This window comes from Acartia tonsa, chromosome 6 (assembly GCF_053477335.1).
Source record: "Acartia tonsa isolate MP-2025a chromosome 6, ASM5347733v1, whole genome shotgun sequence".
Classification (NCBI taxonomy): Eukaryota; Metazoa; Arthropoda; class Copepoda; order Calanoida; family Acartiidae; genus Acartia; species Acartia tonsa.
The window spans coordinates 19291259-19308679 of NC_137265.1; the positions used below are offsets into that span (position 1 = coordinate 19291259).

The following is a 17421-nucleotide window of genomic DNA, read 5'->3' on the forward strand; positions in this document are numbered from 1 at the left end:
TGGATTTATGAAGTGTCAGAATTTTTTTCACTTCTTTTATTTACTGATAATGACATGGCCTGCTTTAAAGGGTTCTTCTTTATAGGGAACCTATACTATATAAGTCTTGGTTCAGAAAAAAAAGTTTCAAAGATAATGTGACAGAATTGTTTGAATGAATTTCCTAGCATAAAAATTAAAACTATTGCTATGGCGAGCCTCAAATTTATATTAAACATTTTGAACTATACATAAATTTAAATAGATATTAATAAATGTAACTTTAATTTGAAACTGTCCAAATATATTATGACCGAAATTAAAGACTTGGTTTAAAACAAGGATTGATATATTATTAAGCTAAATTTACAATATTTTTGATAGAGAAATACAAAGTATGAATAGTCAAACAGATAGGGGAAGGTATGTACATAAGTGGGTGACAACAATCCACTGAAAAGTGAAATGTGACGAATAACTCTCCATCTTTTCTGACATTTCCAAACCCTGAGCACGCCACTGCTATGGTAAAGTCTATTAGAAAATTTAAGCCATTTTGATTATTAAACCTAAAATATGTAGATATACTTTGTTAGCAATAATACAAAATTGTAGGATGTAAATCTATCATACTTTTACTTAATATCTCTGTAACTACTGAACTGACGACATTGTGCTTCCAATCCCGAAAAAATTGTTCTAACAATTCAAATTTCAAAAAACATCACCTTGTTGGCGCCAATAGGTTTTTAAGTAATAACGACTGGACGGAGTTCTTACAGAGTAGCAACGCTACAAATAAAGTCTTCTAGGTCAGTGATTATTTTTTTTACAGGTGTTAATAAATATATTTTGCTGAAAAACTTGTTCAATTTGTCGTGGAGGGTTTTAATTTAAAACTATAAAATTGTAAGTACATATATTATATAATTTTAATGTAAAAACTGCAATTAAGATTTATGTTTTTATAGTTTCAATTTTCCTTAATTAGATTTTTAATAACTACTAAACCCTATTTCTTTTATCAAAGTTGAAATCATAACAGTTAAAGCATACTAAAATCTTTAGGTAACTTGATCTTTTAATTATTAAAGTAAATGAGAATATTTTGAAAGGTTAATTAGTTCGTTTTAGGAACACAGTAATAGTGTCTGACTGATTATGACGTAACAAAAAAAATTAGCCAATGAGAGGCCATTATAAATTTTACCATTGGTCAATAACGGCCTCTCATTGGCTAATTTTTTTTTGTTACGTCATAATCAGTCAGACACTATTGCTGTGTTCCTTTTTTGCATTTTATTTGTCAAAATATGAGTTTTTTACCAAACCCAAAAAATTTATGCAATTTTATTGCAACTATCAAGTAAATTTTAACGTAGGGATAAAAATTAGAGTAAAAAATTCCTCAACGCGTTTCGCGCGTCATTTACCCTTCTTTCCTCAAAAATAAAATAAAAACTTGGACGTCCTTAACCAGTCTTCCATAATGTGGTTAAATATGTTGATAAATAAACAGTGGTGTGAACAGAGGTTTATATAAATAAATACAAAGTTTTTTCTCTTTCTAGTCCCCTACCTCAATTACATTTTTACCTGTCCTAAAAGGATTTTTTATTCATTTATATATACAAATAAGGAGGAGATTACTACATATCCAACATCCTATCTCTGTATCGCTTGAAAAAACTTTAATGGATGTAAGATTTAAGTGGATATATTGGAAGGGGAAAATTTGTAGTCAATTTTGCTTACTACTAGTGACCTCATTTATTGGTCATTTTGTTCCTCCGGTAGGAGGGAATTAGATAAAGGGGGTGAATAAGCAAATCGTATTTTTATCCAGTTTCTAGCATCAATTTATCAGAGTACATGAAAATCTGGTGCAACATCCAAGTAATAATATATGGATTGCTGTAATACACGTGTATTCAAAATGACCAGGTACTTCCTATAATTATCAAGTGTGAAAATGTTTTCTTAAGAGAGACAAACAATCAAGCACACACACAGTCTCCCATACACACACACACACACACACACACACACACACACACACACACACACACAAAAAAAAACACACACTCAAGCACACTTTTAACACTTAAAGTTAAAAAATAAAGACTCTTTAAAGATGGAATCTGGGTAGTCGCACAATTATAAGTGTTCTTAAAATAGGATATTATACTGTTTTTTTGTATGTTATTATACATTTTCGAAGATTTTTATTATGTGATTGGAGGGTTTAAAAATAGTACCGCAACTTCATTGATTAAGATGAAAAAAAAGATTAATTTCCTTCTGTGTCCTGGCATACAAATCCCCTAGCTATAAGAATGGACTGATATACAGACATACCTTTTTAAGACCATTCTTTTAGAGGTCCTGGGCCGGGCCTTAAAATAAACGAGAAATTGTATTTTGGGAAAAGATTTAGACTACATGCCTTTTCCCAAAAATCAGATCAACGTAGAATTAACTTTTGAGACGCAAACTTGTAGAGTGGCCTCGCAACTATAAAGCTATATGCTGAACAACTATATTTATTCCTATGATAGAAAATATAATTAAAATTTACAAAATATGGCACTAAGAGTTTAATGCAAATTTATTACAAAATTGAAATGACTCATTGTTTTTTTTTTATAACATTTACTAATAATAACATTAGCTTAGAGATAATTTTATAAAATTAATTTAATTTTGCACAGCTTTCTTACAAACGACTCTAATTTTAGTTTTTTATGTTAGTAACAATTTTAGAATTTTTAAGTTAATAACTCAATTTAAAATATTATTTACAGCCACTTGAAAAGTTTTTTTGGTATTAGTATATAAACAAAATACATAAAGTTAAAAATAATATTAATCAACAAGTAAACTACAAATATTTAGTAGCTCAGCTAATCAAAATACAAAACTGAACTTTAGGATCTAGTGCATTTCACGCTAAAATGTTCCTGGGATCGATATCTCCAAAAATCAATGAATTTTAAAGGCTGCAACCTTTTCATAAGCGGCATAAGAAGACCCACAAACCCAAAGACCCAATGAAGCTTGACTGAAGAAAACACGGGAAAATTAAATCTTTTTCGCGCATTTATGTGAGCTGCGATATAACTGTTCATTATTGAGCAATAACTATTCAAGATTAGGTTTAGAACTTCTTTTTTGATTAAAATTTTGTGCAAACATTACATTCGTACAGCCGTTTGACTGCTAAAATCATAGATTTTTTGGAGATAATCATTCCTAGGAACATTTTACCTTGAGCTCTACCTGATCCAAATTTTATTATACTTTGTGTGCATTATTTTTTTATTGAATAAAAAATGAAAATAATACCTACTTTTTTTCGATATTGACGCAATATTTGAGAATAAAATATTTAATTGGTGTTTTATAAAAAAAAATATAAATAAAAGATCTAATTTTAATCTTATTTAAAAATAAACATAGTTTGAATGTACTATAACATATAAAAGCATTTTTGTGTTAAATTAACATTCAAATATTTTTTTTTTTAAATGCAAATCATGTAATATTTGTGTAGGTATATTATTGTAATTCTGGTGGAGTAGCATTGTATTCTGCGTAGACCAACCAAGTACCCACGCCATAAGCAATACTGTTGAAGATTCCAAAACACTGAAATAATCATTCAATTAGAGATGATATTTATGTAAAAGAATAGAGGGGGCATGGGTTAGATAACTGGATGTCCACTGGCTTAATTGTGGTTTGAATATCAGCAAATAGCGCGGGAAATTTTAAAACAGCCAAGTCTTTACAAAAGAGCAGAAAGAAATTTACTAGCAGACGAAAAAGGTCTTTAACACTGGAACCAGGTAGTTGTCTGGGTTCGAGATGATGACATAAATAATGAACAACAACAAAAGGGATTATTAAAATTTGCAAAGACTTATATCTAAATCTAAAAAAAATAATTTTGGTCTTTTACTTTTTCAGCAAAGAAGTATATTTAGAAGACAAAATTGTAGATACAGGACACATTAGACTGTAAATAAAACTCAGATGAGAAGTTTTTAACACGTTTTCTCATTTGTTGGCTTTAAAATTTAGGGTTTTTGATTGGTTGGTTCAAACAAGCATTGTACAAACTTTTCGACTAAGTTTGATCTACAGACGGGGTAATTTTGTTGATAAACATTAGAGATTTATATCAATTTAACCTCCATTGTCTTAACCTATAAGATATCTGATCATGCTAAACTAGAAAAGAAACTTACCCCTGCAGTTATCCTGGCATCGCAGGCGCTGAATCCTGCACAGTGACCAAACCCAGCCAGAAGGACAATGAAGGCAATTATGTAGAGGATGGTGGCGATAAAGGTGTACACCACCTCAACCCACAGGAAGGTGAAGGGCAATTTTACCTGAAAGTAGAAAAGAAGTTCTTTATAGTGCCTACAAAAAATGACGTCATACAATACAAATGACCAATGATTGCCAATACACAAACTAAATTACCAATGGCAGGCCAGTATACATTTTAATTAACAAATGGTAGGCCAGTTTGGCGTCTTTTTATAGACACTGTAAAAAGTTTCAGTAGAAAAAAATATTATTAGTACATTGGAGAAGTGTCTTTTCATGTGTCTTTGCACGACTGTGTTCATGTGTCGAGGGAAACCACGAAAGTTTATTTTAATTCATTCAACAACAAACGTGTGGAATTTGCTCTGGCCTATTTCCTTATGTACTACTAGTTGCTTCGTCCCTATCATCTAGGGGAAGGTGGAGCAAGTCAGAAAAATAGCCTAATACCACAAGATCTTTAGCTTCAGACAAAGATTGCATGTCTGTATATATATATATATATATCTAGCGGTTACGCCCCTAGAGGCCTTAAATTCAATTTTAATTAAAAAAAAATTTGAGACAGGTGATTTGCACTGTAAAGGAGAACTATACCGGTTAAAGAGATCCTTCAGTACAGACAAACTGAGATAGTGTTAAATTGTTACAAGGATACAGCCTTGAATTGGCTACCAGAAAATAGAAAGAAGTGAAGATAACTTCATCAAGTATACAAGTAAGTAAGTAAGTGTGAGTGTGACATATTTTATTCATATAATATTTACAAGTGACATGAGAATAATTTTAATTGTGATGAGATACAAAATAAAAAATAAAAATTTAAATGTCCCAAATATAAATGTTAACAAATAATAGACACAAAAACTGTAGCCTAGAAATATGTTATTATAACTCTTTTTTAATCAAATAAAAATTTAGTTTGAGCTACCTAGCGATAGTTTTAAGAACTATATACCATACGCTCTTAATTTTAAATAATCTTAAAGGATGTTCGTTTGTATTTACCGATGGATTTATCATTACTTGGATCTTACACCAGATAATTTTGTACTCCTATAAAGTGAAACTTGTAGCTGGCTAAAATAAAGATCACCCTATCCACCCCCTTTACCCTATCCACTACCCTCCTACTGAATGAACAAACTGACCAATTAGTGTTGTCCAGGTGAGCAACCTAAATTGATGACAAAAATTTTTCCCCTGTCATAATATCCATGTATAATATTCTATTTCCATTTATTTACCCCGCTCTTTATTCTTCTTTGTTTGTAGGTAAATTTATTGGTGTAATAAACTAGGATAAAAGAACATTCTCAAAATGATATTTTCTACACAAAATTTCATGGTTACAAATACACAGGGATAGAACCAGGGACCACAGGGATAAGACAATGACCGATACATTGATGTATATGCCCAATGATGATACATGAAATTACCCCTTCTTTAGATTACAATTAATGGTTGACACGTTAGGACACTTTAATTATTGATCCAACCAATCAAAATTTGTTTAAAGTCCCCAAAGTTGTTAAGCCTTCATGAATAACGTTATCATAAAACTTTGAAGACTAAAGTAATAAACAGCCCAATTTTCCCTTCCTCCCTGGGATAGATTAATGAACGAAAATTACCCAAATTCTAATCTGAGAAATTCTGTTTTGTAAGCTCATTACATGTATGAGGATATGATGTAAATTAGGTTATACGCCATTCTATTTTTCATTATTACAAGCTTGCTTAATTATGTAAAACATATCTTTAAAAATACGAAAACCAATCACATGAGTTAATAGGAATAGGGCAATGGATAGAAAAAGTATTCCAATCTCATCCCAATTCTATTGTACTAATTTTTGTCTTTTGTATTGCGTAGAAAAGGCTAGTAGAATAATTTTAATCTCACTATGTTATCTCCCTCTGCACTGGGGTTAATCCTGAAAAATGTCTAATGTTTTTAAATCCTGTTTTTACGAGAATGAAGATATAATCATTTATTTTTTTGGAGTTGTTTGATTTCTTAAAAGAATGAATTTATTTTAAATCAAAAGGATGAATATGTCCATAGTTCGTAATTAAATAAAAAAAACATTTGAGAACAGCACACACAGTGGCGTTTACAGAGATACATTAACGACTACAAATTATATTTCTTTAGACAAAAATTTAATCAGGAAACACATTGATACACACAGATACCCACCGGTCAACCAACTATTTTATTTACATTTAAAACTCTGAATTAAACAAGGATGACAATATCCATAAAAGCGAAGCACTGAAACTGTAGGACAAACGGACATTAACACTTATATAGTGTCAGAACTGAATAATCAGAATATAAATGTATAAGAGTTGAAGCAAAATTGTATGTGTAAATTTGTTTAAAAAACTGCTTGATACAGGATAATGTTTACGGACATACTTACATTTTTAGGACTTTATTATAGAGTTGCTTTGCTTGAAACATTATACTTTGTTGTCCCAGGAATAAACATAACACAAATCAGATCAATCGGATGATTAGATCACAAAAAAATTGTTGTTAAAAAAGTAAAAAAATCAACATGTTTTAAAATGGACATACGGACATTCTTGAAATGATTATAGAGTTGCTACGCTTTCTTAATCGTAACTAACTACTAAAGGAATCACCATGCAAAGTTTGAAATCGATATGACAGTTCTAACATGCCTAAATTAACTAAAAAAGCTATCCGTTTGTGAAGGAAGTACGGACCGACCCTAATTATAGAAAAACTTCGCTTTTGAAAAGGACCACAATAATGCAGTATAAGCCGATACTTGAACAACCAATATACTCGACATTTGGTGGACAAGTCAACTCTTTTGATTTCCTTGGGATCTTATGAGATAAGACAAAGAACAATAATTTGATGTGCACACTTAATTATGACAAACAAAATGTGGATTAAAATTATTGATTGAAAAGTTGTACACTTGTAGTTCATTGCAGGTCTTCTGCAGTACGCGTGAACGCGTAATCATGCACTTCACTATTAAGATTCGGTCTAATGGTGCATCCTTTCATTTAGATCACAAGCATGCGGTAAGGGAATGTAGAGGGGTGTTAACACCGCCCTTGAAATAAAAATTAATATGGCCTTCATTGACGAATATGGATGGGGGTAAAGAGGTGTTTTTTTACCCCCCTTAAAATTTTTAAAAATACATTAGATTTACATCCCGAAATCTTTAAAACCCCTCATTTTACTCCACTTAAAAAGATTAGACGTCTGCCTGTCTCCCCTCTTCCCCCCCTCCCCCAGTAAATATCTGCACACGACTCAGCTCCGGGTTATCTTGCACTCACCTTAATAAACTCTCTGATCTGAAGGAGATAATAGAAGACCCATATGAGAGTAATGATGAAGGAGGTGACAACCACAAAGAGAAACCAATGGTTGTGCCCCAGTCCACTCGTAATATTACTATATTTCACACTAAATTAAACAAATATATAATGATCATTTTTGAATTTAAAGTTGCAAGAGAAAACTAACCAGCTAATTAGTTTGAATGTTTGTTATTACGTGTAGATTGATTGTACAAGTGCAACTATTGTTTTAATTACTGTGCATTTCAGATATTCTTAATTACAGCTATAACATTCTTTTTGGATCATGGAAAGAAAACAAAGTAGCAGGTTTTGAATTTTCACAATAGCTTTTCTTACAATTACCTAACTTAAAATAATGTATCATAAGCTACTGTGAAAATACGAATAAACCCACTACTTTGCTTTCTTTCTATAGTCCTTATTTTTGTGTGTGTAAAACTATCTAATTTAATCTAATTAAAATATTTGATTTGTAATTTTTACAGATAATGTTATTACCCCCCTTCTTAAAGATTTGTATTTAATTCTCTAAAATGAATTATTTTTAACCAAAACTATCTATTGAAAATTGAAATATCAGAGCGCTTAGCGCTCCCCTTGTTTGGTATTGTGCAGGCGCCTAACTACATAATAATTAAAATATATTGATCAAGCTCATAATGTGATTTTAATTTAGCTAAAGTGTTTTTTCTATAATTAAATCCTATTCTACATTTTTTTTTAAATTACATATTAGTATAGATCCTAACATATCCGAGATCAATCAACCACCTAAATTAAAACAAAATCTTTCTTATGGAATATGGAAATCATGCATTTTAACGATCTTTTTGTATTGGAAGAAGAATATCATCCCATTGACCCCCAAAAAAGTAAAAGCAGTTGAAAGCTTCGCTGAAAATAACAACTTTTATAACGTTTTAGACTTTTAGGTTGGGCATGCACATTGTACAAGGACGTCCAAGATTTATTTGGATGGGGGGGGGGGGGGGAGGTTTTGAGAGGGTAAATTGTAGGTTAAAAGTTTATCAAAATCTAAAGGATACAATTAAATTTTGAAGAAAAAAAAATAACTGGTATTACTTCAACTTTCCTACACTCTTAGATGTTATTAGGGAATATGACCCCCAGAAAGAGCCTAAGAGGATTCCCAACTTGACAGAAAAGCTAAACTTACCCTACTCCTTGTGCGGGGGCAGAACAGGCCATACATATCACTCCAAAGATCTAAAAAGTTTTTATTTTATTTTGATGCCATAAATGTCAGGTTAGGTTAGGTTAAATTGGGTACTGGTTATCCTCAAAGGGATAAGCTTCCCTCCCTCTCATTTTCACTCTTTTCAAAAATATGGCTGTGGGGGTTTCAAGGTTTGATAAGTACTTTTTGGCAAAGTATCGTTATTTATTTTTTTTAATTTCTTCATTGAATTGGTTAAATAGAGTAGGTATACAGCAGAGGCCGTGAATCAGCAAATTAATTCCATTTGAAATTGCTGAAAATTTTAATATTAATGTTGGCGTGAAACTTGCTTTGTTCTGTAACTGGAGGTAAGTGGGTAAGAAAAGGGGGGGGGGATGAAGTGGGTAGTGGGGAGATTTTCACTAAGAATTGTAAGTCAGAATCCTGGTTCATTGTCCCTGATTAAACAGTAGCTATGCCATAACACTTACCAATTGTATTAATTTTACAATTCCATTTGGGGTCTTGAAATATCCAATATTTAATCTGAAATATAATATTTTAATTTGGGGTCTTGAAATATCCAATATTTAATCTGAAATATAATATTTGTATCAAAAATTTAATATACAGGGTGTTTTTTTTAATAAGACAAAAGTATTGCTTAATTTAACCCACTTGCCATTGACAGAAATTGATAATCTATATCTTAATTTCTTCATTGGGTTGGGGAGTTATGTATAAAAAAATACTTGGCGATTTTCAGCAAATTATGCCTTAAAAACCGGTTTTTACAAAGTACCTATTTTTGAAAGATTTTTGAATCATGACCAATTTAAAGGGTGTGCTAAAATGCGTGCATTTTTAAAAATCAAATTGCGCGGCTTGTGTTAATAGTAGAAAAATTTGATGCATACAGTTAGAATTGTCATAAACTCTAGTTTTTGGAAATATATGTGTTATATTCATGCTATTTGTAGTATAGAAGCTACGTTGGAAATATGAGAACGGTTGAAAAGTTTTAAGTAAGTTGAGACATTTTACCACGTAGCTCCAAAACTATATGTAGCCCAGGAATATTTCTTACACACCCAAAAACTAGAGTTTATGACGATTCTAATGATATGCATAACATTTTTCTACTATTAACACAAGCCGCGCAATTTGAATTTTAAAAATATACGCATTTTAGCACACCCTTAAAATTGGTCATGATCCAAAAATCTTCCAAAAATAGGTACTTTGGATCAACCGGTTTTTAAGGCATAATTTGTTGAAAATCGCCAAGTATTTTTTTCTTATACAAAACTACCCAACCCAATGAAGAAATTAAGATATAGATTATTAATTTCTGTCAATGGCAAGTGGGTTATTTTAAGCAATACTTTTGTCTTATTAAAAAAAAACACCCTGTACATACGTTGTAATATTAATTAATCAAAATATATTTTCCGGATTCATTTTAAGAATTTATTTTTAATCAAAAACACATGAATATTGTAATTTTACCATTCTATTTTAAAAGGATGTTGAGTAATATTTGAAAATTGCAAAAATTTAGGATCTTGAATACGTTGTTCCATAGAGTTTAACTAACAACTTAAATGCATATTACAAATAGTTACTTAAAATAACGAGCTATTATACCATTGTTCCTCGGGGCTAACAAAACTGGTATTAGTATATTATTTTATTTTATTTTATAAAAAATTGTCTACGTGTTTACCTAATTTCTAGATGCTGGTTGGGGTCTGTACTAACAGTCACCGAAGTGTGAGGTTTTGTCCCATTTGTTTCTGACATCATCTAAAAAGCAATCCTTATAATAAAGTAACAGGATGTCTATACGTGTGGCTGTCTGTACCGGAGGATCTTGTTAACTGCTGAACCGATTTAGTTCTCCTTTACAATGTAGCTTATAATAGGTCCTGGAAAAGTTTATAACTATTTTATAACTATTAAAAAAATTTCTCCTCCCCCCCCCTCCCCAATAATATTTTTCCTCTTCCACAAGTTCTACTATAGGTCTCTATTGTCGTAGCCATTTGTATGGATATATATAGCCACTCCTATACAGGCTTAAGGTACCAAGTATAGTTGATGCAATTTTACGGAACCTATAAGAAGCTCCACTTTAAAGAGAACTAGAGTAGAGTAATATACAGTTATAGAGCTACTTTTTGTGCTTATTTAATTACTGTTTATTTGTGCATTTTCTTATTCTTAATTAAGCAACAAGATAAACAAGAACATGTGTTATCCAAACTACCATAGCATATTTCTTAATTTTCAGTTCAAGTGCCAATTGTTATGTTCCAAGATAAGGTAACATAAAACAGGGATGACTAATTACAAAAGTAGCGGATCACAAAAATGGTGCAAATGTTTGGACATTTTGCATTTACCAGATAAATTATGTACTTGATGCTGATTGGTGTGGGGAATGTTCACAAAAAATTGGTACCGTCTTTCATAAATAGAATTGCCGAATCAATAGCGCCTTCCCAAAATTGTTTCTGACATCCAGATTGACATTTCGAATTATGGTGTAGCTTTGCTAATCAATTGAACGTTCGACTGGTATTTTATCAAATACATAAAATACTGTCATACTATCAACAAATTAAGATTTTTTATATTTTGTTATACATTTTTTTCTGCCTTTATCTTGATATCAAAGTACTCAACCGTTTTAAATGGTCGACTTATCTTCAACAATGCAAAAAGAAAAAAGTAACTTAAAATAATTGTGTAAAAAGTAAATAGAAAATATAGCATAAGGCTTCTATACAAACTTTTAAAACTTTAATCATAAATTTTGATAATGCTTGGATGTTTTTTTATTTCAGGAAAGTCAACCAATGAAAATGAATACATTAAAACTTAGATCTTACAAAATACTTTCATGTTCCCTAATCAAGTGAAACTCGCAGCGGGCTAAAATAAGGATCCCCCCTTCAACCCCTTTTCCCTATCCCCTCCCATCCTACTTATGAACGAACTGGCCAATAAAGGAGTTCCATGTCAGCAACCTAAATTGACGACAATTTTCCCCCAGTCATTATATCCACGCATAATCTACATCCATTTAAATGAAGAATAATACATGAACGGCAGTTCTTGAATGAAAGTTTGTAATAGGATAAAATAACTGCACTACACTACATACAAAGCTTTCCTATTTGATAAAGTAGTACTAGTAGGGTTTTATGCTGTCTATTCAAATCTCGCTGTTTGATTGAGTTATCCATTTTAAGTTACAAAGGTTCTTGGATGCTTTCGCGCTATTTATTTTTAAAATGAAGGCATTGGATGGATTTAGGCTATTTCAGTGCTACCTCCCTTCCCTTCGAATACAGAGCCCCTAGTAGCTAGTATTGTATAGAGTAGCATAGCTACAAGTAATGAGGAAATGGAGTGAATGAATCATAACCAGCCCACTCCCAAATTATTATCTTAATAAAAATGCACAGCAAAGCTGATGTACTAAAACGTTGGTTTTAAAACATGGCACGAATTTTTGATGCAAAAAAAGATCGTTTACATTTACAAGCAAAACTATCTACACTCAATGTATGTATGTAAATTGGAAACAGTTAGTTTTTTTTTCTCAAAGTTTTACCATTTTACATACTACGCCCCTAGAGTCCTTGTCTAGGGGCACTGGAGGGAAGGGGGGATACCAAGATAAGATATTAGAGTAAAACACTAGAGGGGGAAGGGGCTAAATGACTGTATCTCCCCATCGCAGTGTCCTTGTGCCGACTCTCAATATGGTCCTTAAAATTTAAACAATGGTGTCAGTTATATTAACACAGCTAAGTAGCAGACGATAAAGGTCATTGAAAACGGGAGGGAGGTTATTATTTGTATATAAATCTATACTATAGATCTGTTGATATGATAACTGATTTGACTGCGACTTCAGCTGTTATCCAAAGGATTTATGAGCTGTAGAACTGTTATTATATTTTCATCAGGTATTGCTATTTTCAAAACCGTTTAGTAAAAAATGAAGGAACTTTGATTCTTTGGAAACCATTTACATTAAAAAATTGCATTTAAATAAAGATCTTAATCTGTTACACAGAATTTATACATAAAATGACTGCATAAATATTTTAGTAGAAAATGCTGCAATGGTTGTTTAGACTCATAAATAAAAATAAAATTTTTGGAATATTATGAAAAAAAGGGAGAAAATGAGGTGAATATTGGGATTCAAATTACATTTAAATTAGTATCCAAAATTTTAAACCATTTTTTCTTATTCGATGGCTCAAAAACTTTGGGTTCTTTTGTAGAATTTAGGTTAAATAGTTCAAAAGTGAAAATTTGTCCAACCAATAATTTAATTCTTCCAATTTGTTTATCATCATCGGGGTTGGATATCAATTTATCCTCCATTATCTTATCGAGATATTCTAAGATCCCTGAGCTGGATCTTTAAATCATTTCAATGGTGCGCCAAATCGGGGTGCTCCGAATTTCAGCCAATCACAGCGCGGCATTTCGTAAAATGCTGTGCTCTCATTGGTGGAAAGTTGGCTCACCCCGATTTGGCGCACCATTGAAATGATTTAAAGATCCAGCTCTAAAGAAAATAAGCTTTTTGCTTACCCTTTCTTTATCTTTGCAATTTTGTAGATAATTTTGTGAAGTTTCTTGGGGTTTAGATTGTTCTACAGGGTTTACTTCATCAGTTGTCGAGCTTTCTAAAACAAGATCAATATCAGATATTAAAAGCGAAGAATAAAATTAAAGTCTTTTGGACAGAGAAGGATAGGACATTAGACTGTAAATAATACTATTACCCAAAGTTTAAACTCGATTTCCCGGTCGCTGACTTAAAAAGTTTGTGTATTTTTAGAAATCAAAATCTATTGGTTCATACTTTCAGTGTCAAATCTTTGTATGGACAATAACGGTGACATATAGTTCTAAGATATCTCAAGATAACGTGGTTATAAAACTGTGGTTACCAGTGAAGTTTACAGTCCAATGTCCCCTCCCTTCCTGAAAACTACATGAATTATATAAATATCAGCAGCTGCGCCCTTGGCATCTAGGGACTTTTCAAGAGGTGTGGAAGGACAAAAAAATAGCCTAGACTCATTCTAAGACTTAGATTAATAAATAAAATAGCTTGAAACCATTCTGGGATCTATGTGAAGCTTCCCTAAAATGGGGAACTTCATCAGTTCAACAGTTTTCGAAATCTTAAGCTTCAGACAAAAAAATCTTACTACTTTGTATAATAGGATTGAAACCTATTTTATTTTCTTCTGAACCATCTTGTGACTCTGAACTATTATCAAATCTATTTCTTAACATTTTATTCTAGTTTTATAATGCATATTTGTGTACGTGAATAAACAAAGATATGACACCCAGGAATCTAAAGGAAGAAGACAATGGCCGATAAATTGATATTCATTCCCAATGATGAGACAAAAAATTACCTATTCTGTAGATTAAAAATAGTGGTTGAAACGTTTAGACACTTCTCTTAATTAACTAACGGTCACTGATAGCCCCCAAAGAAGCTAGGCAAAAGAATAAGAAAACGTTATTATAAAACTTTGGTGACTATTGTAATAATTATATCAATGTCCCCTCCCTCCCTGTATGAAAGCACTCAATATATACCATCATATTCAGATTTATATTGGTATTCACGAGTATTAAGAAAAAAAACTGTTTTAAGAACCAACCAAAATAATCTTGTTTTTAATTTTGTTCATAATATTTGTGCTGATTTTATTCGTCTGCTAGTAGAATATTATTTGGCGGCATTATATGCGCTAGTGCAAAAGTATTTAAAATTAACAAAACTGAGAGATTGGGCATTGGTTCCAGTGCCCAAAGTCTGAGACGGTTAAAACTCTAAACAAAGGTCGTGCAATCAAAGGTTTGATTTTTATTTGATAATAATTTGCTATATGAAATGACAACTTTCTTGTTGTTTTCAACTCTATATCATTCATTTTGTATAAGTGTGTTTTTAAAAATACAAATATTGGGTATCTAATTCAACCATATTTGTATTTATTTTATAACCTAATTTATTTATTTTGTGCTTTGCATATGAATACTTTTAAGATCATTTTGTTGACTTCTACTTAGAAAGTTAAGTTGCTTTTATATCTTTTATATGGGAGTATGGCAGTTATTCAATTTAATCCCTTCTTATGAATAGAACCTAACATTAAGGTATAAGAGAAACTACCCCACTTATTTTTTAAATTAAAATGAAAATTAAAGAGTGGGGGAAATTTTTAGGGCCTTTAACTGAGGGTTCTAACACTGTGGGGCTACACAGTATCCAATATAAGCTAATATACTAAAGTAATATACAAACAAAGGAAAAAATCATCCCCCTCTATCCCCTTATTTTTAACTTGTTGGGGGGGGGGGGGGTTACTGTGCCCACAATGCATTTTAAGGGATTCAAACAAATATGGCATTGAGTAATCAATTATACAGAACTTTTCTTTATCATATACAGTAAATTTAAATTTTCCTTGAATTCAAATAACACTACATAATTAGATCTTTTTTCCTTAATCAGTCGTTTAAAAAATAAAAAAATTCGTCTCAAAAGTTTTTTATAAAAAGATGTAAATAATAATAAATCTATTACATAATTTATACTATGTAGTTTGAAGACAATCAACCTATATTAACAAGGATTACACTTTACACACGTAGCGATGTGGATAAATAACATAAAACATAATTAAAATCTTACTCACAGACAAAATGATGGACAAATTGAGTTACAAAGTTGATTGTAATTTGGTTTTTATAATAATTATCAAGATTTTATCTGAGTAAATCACGAACAGTCTCGTCCTTAAGGAAAGATTATATAATGGCTTATCTAATAAACAAGGATGACAGCATTCAAAAGTAGCAAATGTGAGAAAATGAACAGTAAAGGAAATAACATAACAGACAAACAGACGAGCATAGTAAGTATTGTTGCTTCACAAGAATCTTAAAACAAAATTTAGGGGTGCATTGGTCACCTAAATTTCCCCCAAAAAATGCGTCTTCTATTTCAAATAGCAAAAGAGAAAAACACAATTTTCCTACATGAATTTGATGTCCTGTAGATCATTACGGACCAAGTGAGATCGGGAAAATTAATACCCGAAAAATCATCTGTATATCTAAAATAGCAGCAAATATTCGTTTTTTGCAAATAGACTGACAGACTCTGACGGACTTTTTGAATGATAGAGAAGCTTCTCTACTAAAAATTGTAAATCATTATTGCATAATTCATGATTCATACTTGTAAATCTTAGGTAATACAATGAAGCAAAAAAAACTTGATTATGGAGGGGTGAGGAAGGACTAATTTGAATTTTTTTTTACAACCCATCCAACAAAATTACAGTCTAATTTTAGGGCTTTGCTTTCATGGATGGTGTCATCCTTGTTGTCTAAAAACTTCATTTTTAATGTTGTTTAAGTTTTTACTAAAGTTTGCAAATTGCAATACAATTTAAAATTAAATAGTTTATAAAATGATCCAATTAGTGACTTCTTGAAACTCCTTTAATTAACTGAGTTACTCAATTGTACTGTTCAGCTTTAAATCTTCTTTTTCCTTGATTCTTAAATAAGTGTCTAGTCGAGCAAATAAAATCCTCACCCCACTCTTAATGAAAATATGAGATGAATCCCAATCTGTCCCACTTTTGAGCAAGACGATTCCTATATGACGTCATATAAAGGGAAAAGAAAAAGGGAAGGGGGGGAAGAAAATCTCTTCAAAAGAGATGGGAGAAAAGGGAATCGTCTTGCTCAAAAGTGGGACAGATTGGGCTTCGTCAAAATATGAAAATAAGGGGGTGATAGTTTTTCGTGTGTTGAGTTTACTTTTGGTCAGGTTATGTAAGGTTATATTGGTTAGGAATAGCCCCAAGGGTTTATGGAACTAGGCAGAGGTTAAGTATAAGGAAGAAAAATATTTTGTTTTATATAGGGTTCTGTGCTCATTAGGCACTTTGGGGGAAAGCACCGAAAGGCGATTTTATTCTAATGCTATCCCCCCCCCCTCTCTCCAACAAAACCAAATATATGGCCCTCAGTAGCGAAGAAATAATTAAGTATCAAAATTCTAGAGCAGTAAACTATCATACTGTTATATTATCAGTTTAAAAGCTGGAGACAAATAGTCTTTTTTTAAGGTGAAAAAGTGATCATCTAAAGAACCCAAGGGCATCATCCGCTTGTTATGGGATGAAATAAGCTAACGCCCACCGTTGGATATTAGGTTAAGTAACATCCAACAGACAACCAACCCTTTGATTGCAAGACCTTTGTCTGAGAAGTCCTAACTGTGCATGGTATTCCCCCTACTCTAACTATTTATGTTGCGCACAGGACATAGCAGTAGTAGGAAGTATTTTTAACGTCTTCAGTTATGACATGGTGTCGGGCCGAGACTCGAACCTATCATCTCCCAGACGACGATTTTTTAAGGTACTATATTCATACAAAAAAACTAGCAATATTTACCTTTATTATTCTATTTTTGATGAAGTTGT

At 31.6% G+C, this 17421-nt stretch overlaps 1 protein-coding gene across 3 annotated transcripts in view; it reads right to left on the reverse strand.

Annotated features, from left to right (window-relative positions):
- Positions 1-2640: 2640 nt before the first annotated feature.
- LOC145322027 (uncharacterized) overlaps positions 2641-17421 on the reverse strand; it is a 14858-nt gene continuing 77 nt past the window's right edge. Inside the window, exons 1-9 of one of the 3 annotated variants that reach the window (XM_080163767.1) lie at positions 17393-17421; positions 13481-13575; positions 10587-10666; positions 9352-9406; positions 8858-8907; positions 8410-8451; positions 7654-7783; positions 4230-4376; positions 2641-3627 (exon numbers count right to left, since the gene is read on the reverse strand). The exon at positions 17393-17421 is cut by the window's right edge and continues 77 nt beyond it. In XM_080163767.1, coding sequence (XP_080019893.1) covers positions 3538-3627; positions 4230-4376; positions 7654-7783; positions 8410-8451; positions 8858-8907; positions 9352-9406; positions 10587-10666 — 594 coding nt within the window. In that variant the 5' untranslated portion in view covers positions 13481-13575; positions 17393-17421 and the 3' untranslated portion in view covers positions 2641-3537. The remainder of the gene's footprint in view (positions 3628-4229; positions 4377-7653; positions 7784-8409; positions 8452-8857; positions 8908-9351; positions 9407-10586; positions 10667-13480; positions 13576-17392) is intronic. The other 2 variants (XM_080163768.1, XM_080163769.1) reach the window with 2 other exon arrangements.